This window comes from Rhea americana, unplaced genomic scaffold, assembly GCF_003343005.1.
Source record: "Rhea americana isolate MKP2758 unplaced genomic scaffold, rheAme1 scaffold_25, whole genome shotgun sequence".
Taxonomy (NCBI): Eukaryota; Metazoa; Chordata; class Aves; order Rheiformes; family Rheidae; genus Rhea; species Rhea americana.
The window spans coordinates 5191882-5200018 of NW_028186368.1; the positions used below are offsets into that span (position 1 = coordinate 5191882).

The following is an 8137-nucleotide window of genomic DNA, read 5'->3' on the forward strand; positions in this document are numbered from 1 at the left end:
CCATACCTTCACTAAATGACTTGCGTTCGTGTTTGTTTAACAACGGGTTGCCTCGGTAAACAAGACAATCAAAAGAGCATTTGAGACTCTGTGGATACATTTCTCTGGTGCTTGCAGACGTCTGGACACCCAGAGGACTTCTTGAATTCTTTTTCTTCTATCGTTTCTTTAGTTTCTGTATTTACCCTGATGAATACAGGAAAAGCTTTTAACCAAAGCGAGATTTAAGGTGATAAGCAGTGAACAAGCTGTCGGTACTGGAAGCCTGGGCTTCGAGTTGTAAGACACCGTGAAGTAGAAAGGATGGCGTATTTCGAAGGATATTTGTAGACGTTTTCGAAAACCAATACCGTTTCTTCTTACTTGAAATATTTGGACGATTGATTTGCAGGTGCAATTTGATTTTTAAATAACTCTTTTCACGGAACTTTTGCACCGAATATTTGGGCAATTTTAACATTTTTTGAGTGTCCCTTACGGTCTTAAGACTCTTCTTTCGTCCAGGCTCTTTCTTATTTTGCTTACTCTTTTTAGGAGTGAGCAGCTAAAGCTGTCTCTGGCTTTTTTTCCAGGGGACCAGCGCTCTTAGGGAGAGCCTCACTCCCTGGGAAAGAAAACTCCTCGGTCGACACTTCCTTGTGGGCAGTTTTAAAGTGCAGCTGATTTGCGATACAGGAGCTTTCTGATTTGATGGGAAGGGTCTTTTTTTTGGGGGGGGGGAGGTTGGTTTTCTTTCTCCTAGTGTGTACCAAGAAGATTTGTAATATCTCGCTGCTCGGCTCTCCCCACTGTCACCCCGCGCCGCCTCAGCTCACGCTGCCCCGGGCTGAGCCATATCACATTTTTTGCGAGAGGACGCGGCTGCCGCTGCTCCCCCTCCCTGCCCCACACACGCCCCGGAGCACCAGCGGCCGCGGGGCAAAGGGGGCGGAAAGGAGGACGCGGAGGAGGAGGGGGGACCAAACCGCCGACAGTCACAGCGCGCCGTGCTGAAGGACCTCGGCTGCACCTCTCCGTGGCGGCGCGCCCACGGGGCAGAAATAAGATTAAAAAAACAATAAAATAAGATAAAATAAAATAATAATAATAGTAACAAAATAATAAATATAAAATAATAATTTAAAAAACAGGAAATCCCCAAAGCACCCCCTCCGCCCGCCAGCACGGCCGCACACCCCCGTCCCAGCGCCGCCGCCGCCGCCAGCAGCGCGGCAGGTTCGCGCGGGGGCGCGCGCGCGGGAGGGGGGAGCGCGCAGGGCGACGGCGGCGAAGGTCGCGCGCGGAGCGGCGGGGTCAGGGGGCGGGGCCGAGCGGAGCGGGGCGGGGCGGGGCCGGAGGAGGAAAGGGGAGGGTGTGCCCGCGGCGCGGTGACGTCAGGCGGCGCCTCCGCCAGTGGGAGGCCGGGCGGCGGGCGGCGGCGGCCAATGGAAGGCGAGGCGGGTCCGTGAGCGGCGTTAAGGGCGGGGCGGGCTGCGGCTGGGGGAGAAGTGAAGTTGTGCTAAAAGGGCTTTTAGCGATAAAGAAGTTATTAGGCATTTCCCAGCCTCAAATTAGGGACCCCTCATTAACGCCGGCTTCGTCCCCCCGTGCCCCCCACCCCCACGATGTGCGAGGGAGAGCCTGAGCGCAGATAAAGGGCGCGGGGCGGCGGCGATGTCCGCCCGCCCGCCCGCGCGAGCCGCGGCGCCAGGCGCAAACTTCGCCCGCGGCTCCTCGCGCTCCCGCTAACGAGCTGGGCTCGGCGCCCCGCAGGCCACTCGGCTCAGGCGCTCAAGGTAGGTCACGCAGGACCTCGCAGCCGGCCCCGGGAGCCTGAAGGGGGCACAGCACTCTCACACCCCACGCCCCGTCCCCACGACGGGAAAGAAAACCGAAAAAAAAATACAAAAAAAAAAAAAAAAAAAAAAAAAAAATCAGAAGTGCGCGAAGAGCACACCTGGGCTGGGAAGGGTAAGGGTGTGGGAGGAGGGTGCAGCGGAGGCTGCTCCTCGGGCACCCCAGACCTCAACACATACTTTTTTCTTTTTCTTTTTTTTTTTTTCCCCTCCCTCTGGTGGGAGAAAATACTACACCCGCCGGCGGCTGCTTGTTGATTATTATTTCTTGAGGCTGTAATGAGCAGGGCTCCGCTGCGGCTCTATGTAACGGATCTCTCACCCCAGGACTGCTGTTGTCTTCACAGAGGCTCCCGGGAAGTCACGCAGCGCCCTTGGAGGCAGCCCGAGGCCGGGCGTTTCAGGCCTCGGATTGACAGCGGACCACGGGAAGAAACRGGATTATTATGACCCTCTTCTGAGGAGCTATGCTGCCCGCCATGAGCAGGAAAAAAGGCCAGAAATACCTMATTTGTTTGCTGTGTGGTGCCCCAGGCTTTTAGCTTTTTTCCCCTCCTTTTTTTTTCCCAGTAGTTGCCTGGAGTCTCTGAGCTGCATTGGATAAATGCCTTTCCCCTCCGATTGACTGTTTTTCAGAGAATATTTCTTAAGAACATCTCTCTGGTCTTCGATACTTGCTTCAATTTTTACGCACCCGAAAGGCTTTGCAGAGTAATGGCTGCGCTCAAAATTGCTGCTTGATGCTCTGGAGAGATGAATTGAAGCTGAAAGTTTCCCTTCCACCTTTGGATGAATCTGTGGAGCTTTAATTGTAGGAAGGAAGGGGGAAAAAAACACGATGAAAGAGAAGTCCAAAAATGCTGCCCGGACTAGGCGGGAGAAAGAAAACAGCGAATTTTATGAACTGGCTAAATTATTGCCCTTGCCCTCAGCTATCACCTCTCAGCTGGACAAAGCATCCATAATCAGACTCACCACCAGCTATTTAAAAATGAGGGTGGTTTTTCCAGAAGGTAGGTGGGAATGACTATTCGCCTGTTTTTCCATTCCAATCCAGGTATCGCTTGCTTTTAAGTAAATTGCATCGGGTTGTGTGCTCGGAGGCAGGGTGCTCTCCGCTGTCACTTTTGTCTGTCGTAAATACTTTCACTTCAGTTCATATGACAGGTTTGGTTGGGGACTTACAGTGCTTTTGTCAACACTTCAAGACACTGAGCTCTGCTGCGTATTCTACTAAAGCAAACACGAGTTTCTTTTTTCCCAGTCTGTGAGATCYGCATCCCCTGCGAAGCACGTGCATTGCAAAAGAGGGGACGATTCACCCATATTTATAGCTATACTATGGGGGGGGGGGAGTTAATATATGGGTAAATATTTACATAAGTCTATGCAAAGTCCTAAAGCCTTAGTTCAAGTATCGAGCAGAGGTATGCTTTACAGGTACCGTGCTTAGCGCGCACACAGACCCACACCACCTAAATAAATAAGCCAAGCTCGCTGAATTGCATTATAAATGTGGTGTGTCTCGCTCTGCAGGTCATTAGGGCATTTCGAGGGTGTTAATCGATCTCGGAAATTTTTAATAAAAGTTTTATACTCAGGCATACTAAGCTACGCCTTAATGCAAACGTCGGATCAGAGTGTGGGTCTGACTCTCCTCGACAATCAGGCACTGATAAACATTGACTTCCACAGGAGGGGCAACAGTCCCGCCTGTCTAGCAAAATCAGGCTTAAGCATCCCCATCTATTTTGAGAATACCTTGCTTTTACGTAGAATTATGATTTAAAGCGACTGTCTTGGGGTTTCTAGATCGGCTGCCAAGAAAAACAAGCAACACCCAAAGTTAAGAAGGTCAGAATAAAGTTCGTCTGTATTCTCARTCTATTGCTTTTATAAGGAGTAGAAAAAATAACTCGAAAAAATAGTTCACGAATTTTTTATTTAGATCAACCCAACTGCATGAAWGAAAAAGTACTGTGAGGTTCCTCTTGACCTACTAACAACATTCACTACTTCTTTCGTTTAAATGTATATGTAAGAAATACGGTAATCACAGAATGGTTGGGTTTGGAAGAGACTTCTGGAGATCACCTAGTCCATGTGCTCCCATGTTTTCTCCAGCTATATCTCGAATCTCTCAGTCTGTTTGTCTATCCATCTGTCTATCATGTTTTACAAACAAAGAGTGGGCATACCTCTGTTTTTGTGTGTGTTTTTTTTTACTTTTTTTTTGTCTGAACAAGAGTGTGAAGCATTAGCATTAATTCTACTTTTAAAAGGTAAATATGCATTCTGGCGGTCATTTGTACTGAAGATGATAAATCTCAGTGTTATATGTGAATGAGTATGTATCCAAAGTCTGTAATGGTAACTTTCAATCTAGTACAGCTCGCAATAATTTCCTTAAAAAGTATTCCGTATCTCCGAGTAGCTCAGGACCAAAAAGGGGATAAAACAAAGCTGTACCATCTAAAGTCTTTATTTATATGTATATATATATATAATTATATATATAAACAACTCCATCAATACACGTTCCTATTAAATGTGATCTGCCCTTCTTGAAGATTATCATGCGAGGAAGCCCTCTGTTTAAAAAGAGATGGAGTTGTCCTTTATCCTGTACTTTATCAAAAATAAAGCCGTCGCAAACGCGGATGCCCAGGATGTTCCCGAAGGATTACTAGCCGTGATTTGCCAGCTCCTGCAGGCTCAGTAGGCTGCCTCGCTGCGTGATTTCGAGCAGGTCTCGTCAATTAGGGGCGCCTCTGCAGCGGGCTCTTTGGTCGGGAGCAGCACACGGTGTTGCCTGCGGGCTGTGGGTGATCGGGGAGGAGGAGAAGAGCSTGGGGGAGCCAGGGGCCGCGGGCGCCAGCCGGGAGCCGCGGGAGGCGCCCGCGCGGGCTCCCTCCAGGGAAGCAGCGAAGGGAGACCGGGAGCGGCCCCCGGGGCGTTGCGCGGCCGCTGCGGGCCGCGCGTTAAGCGAGGAGGTGCGGGAGTGGGAGGACCTGCGGGAGCTGCGCGCTGCCTCCGCGGGGGCRCCTGGGCGGCTCGGCCGGCGGCAGGGGGCAGGCGCGGAGGAGGGGGGCGATCTTTGTCCCCCGGTGCCCCCGGACAGCAAAAAGGAGTCGTCGCGTCATTGCGRTGGGAGGACAGGTAGCGGCCGCCAGGAAAGTTATGCACCCGAAGCGAAAGCCTTTCGGAAAGAGGGAGGAARGATTTGGCGGTTGGCTAGATTTACTAATGGGAAGGTTTGCTTATTTTTCCCTTGGGGAAAAAGGTCAAAGCGTGGGACAGACCCAGTGAGTTGACTAAAAGACTAGCGATAGGTAGCAGGAGGCTCTGGAGCAYGGTGAAACGTGTCACAAATTCAGGAAGGTCTTTGCGGTGGCAGGATAGCGGAGCGCTGCCTCCCCAGCAGCCAGCTACACTTCCCGTGTAACTCACCGCACGCTCTCCCAGGCAAAGAGCGAATTGCCATATGCCCGGGGAGTGCTTGCATCGGGCCTGGTTGTAAATAACCATGTACAGAAAGATATACACCCCTCATCGGCGCGCACACGCGGCGCTGGGAACAGGCGGAAAAAATCGGTGTGCATTTGTCTGCATATTTTTACGTCTGAAAGGTTCATATGCAGAGAGCTTAGGTAGGTCTCGGATTTATTGTTGAAATAAGGGAGTCTTCGGTGAGTAAAACACCAGGAAAGTCAGACACACAGTAATCAGGAGGCAGTTTCCGTCTCGCTATCTAGATGCAAACCRGTTACATGTTCATCAAGTTTACTCAATGTATGAAGTTAGGAAGTATATCGAACAGAGCTTTTGAATGAGATGTATTTTTCTCTCATAATAGCAATGCAATTCTCACGAGCCGTTAAAACACTTGGTTTGTTTCCTCTACCCATGATTTCACTTCACTGTATCTCCAGTAGACTAAAACTGTCAAAAACGAAAAGGCTTCTATGTATCGAACTATATATAACTATATGTGTGTGTGTGTGTATGTGTGTGTGTGGAATCAACAATCAGCCGTTTAGGTAGCTTGCATCCTTTCTTGTGAGAAAAGAGCCTATGAGACAAAATATTCAGTGTTCAGTTAGCTTTTAGAAAAACTGAACATCTGCTAAACCAGGGAGGACTATGCAGAGCATTTTTTTAAAGAAAAACTTCCTAACGAATTCAGCTGTGAGGTAGCGTTCTCCAGAAGTACAGCGGCGCTATGTAATCCTAAAATTGCAAATTAACATTAAAGGGTTAATATTAACTAACACAGCCTCAGAAATTTGCTGAAAAAGGCATCGGGCCGGCGAATGACAGAAATAATTTTCCTTCTAAAGAAGGCTGGTCGTTGTAACCAGCTGAGTAGTTCTTTACTGTACCAGTATCAAAAGTGAAGGGAGCAAAAAAATAAAAACAAATAAAAAAGAAGTGAAACAATAAATGATTTCTTACTTGGGAATATTTTAAKGGTACTGCTTTTTTTTCTTGGTTTGCCAAAGAAAGGACCATTTGCAATTTCTGTCCTTTTAAAGATAGACAGTTTCCGCGCAGAGAGGCGCTTGATTTTGCAGACAAAAGCAGGGGCTCTGTTTAAATAAACTTTCGTCGAATCACGATGATTAACATTTCAATATTGAAACCCTTAATCTTGTTTTATTTTAGAGGGGTAAGAGAACAGCAGAAAAAAATCCATTTCCCACGTGGATAGGTGATTTAATGCTGTTTTTCTTGCTGCTGAGGGAAATGATTGAGCATTAGGTTTCAGTGTTTATTTTCTTACAGAAGTTTTTCTCATTTAAGCTGCAGTTTACTCTCCACGCTGCTTCTCTGTGTTTAATTCCAGTTTTGATGTGGACTTAAAATGTGAAGTGCAGAACTAAATTCCTAGTATGATAGCTGAAAAAAAMCAGATTTATGTGATAGAAAGCATACATGAGATGAGTGGGTAAAATCATATTTTCTTTAGAAACATCCTCTCCCTTCTTAGTAATATATGACCGTTTTTAATGTTGGAGGTTCTTCTTCAGGCTCTGTACGAATAGCGTGTTTTCGCAAGTCTGTTAGTGAGAATACTTCTCCCCCGCCCCCATCYCAGCTTCTTCGGAATAAGGAAATTTGAATTTGCATTTTGGAATGCAGCAGAATAAGTACTTGGTATTTGAAAAAGTTCTCTACCTTTTTTTTAGTTTGGACATGGTTCCGTTTGTTTGCATTTCAAAGCGCAATTTCGTTACCTCATGTGTGACAAAATGTTGGTATTTCTTTCTAGACTGAATCAATCTCGGCATTATTTCTACTAACATTTTCTTAATAGGGATGTTTGTTTAGACAACGGGACTCCCTTCCTCTCATTGTTTTATAAGGAAAGAGAGATACTAACTTTTTTTTTTTTTTTTTTTTTTTGCTTGAAATGAATACATATGATTTACCGAGATAATAAATCTTTACAAAACCTTACTAATGGCATCTGCAGGCATTGGAAATGAGCAGCATTTTGGTCAACATCTCTTATTCCATTTCAGTGAACCCTCCGACGGCGACCCACGAGTTCACAGAAGCTTCATTTGGCCGAGACTTTAAGTTATCATTAACCTGTTAAATTAGCCTGTTAAATTAACTGCGAAATCAGTCCTGTCAGGCATTAGGCTGGACGCTAGGAGATGACAAAACGGAGCGTTGATAGTAGTCTATTTAATTAAATGGTTACTGGAATCGGTCTAATTCCCTGATACAACATCCAGTTGCCTTTTTGATTTTCGGGGACGAGGACGGGCGGCTTTTGTGCTGGCTGCTGTTATTTATTTTCCTTTGGCAGCGAGGGGAACTGACCTCCTTTAAAATCGGGAGCGAGCTGTCCTGCCTCCCTTTCCCCTAGCAATTGCACCCCCCTTTCCCCCCTCTTTCTATCTAAAGCAGCTGTGTAAAAGATATCAGAAAGCGGCGGCGGCGAGGGGGAAGGTGCTGCTTTGCGCGGCTCCGCCGAGCGGCCGCGGAGGGCAAAGGCTCCGCGGGGAGGCGGCGGAAAAAAATCGCAGCCAGAGGAGAAACCCCCGTGCCTGCAGGGTGCCGTCCCTAAGCAAACACGCCAGCCGTGTGCCTGGCCTCCGCGGGCCTCACGCCGCGGCCCGCGGCGCGGCCGCGACACACGTCCGCTTGGTCGCTCCGCGGTTGTTCTCGCTACCGTGAATCCGGATTGTGCCGAGCTTTCGTGACGGAGGGTCCGCTGGGGGAAATCGTAGGAACGAACCGCTTTTAAAAGTCAGCAAATCACCACAAAGTAGGTAAGGGCTTGCATCTGC

At 48.1% G+C, this 8137-nt stretch overlaps 1 protein-coding gene across 1 annotated transcript in view; it reads left to right on the forward strand.

The window, feature by feature from the left end:
* Positions 1 to 2576: 2576 nt before the first annotated feature.
* The window catches only part of SIM1 (SIM bHLH transcription factor 1), a 45804-nt gene continuing 40243 nt past the window's right edge, over positions 2577 to 8137 (forward strand). The window contains exon 1 of the mRNA XM_085306981.1: positions 2577 to 2848. Within this exon, the coding sequence (XP_085163107.1) occupies positions 2674 to 2848 (175 nt within the window). The 5' untranslated portion in view covers positions 2577 to 2673. The remainder of the gene's footprint in view (positions 2849 to 8137) is intronic.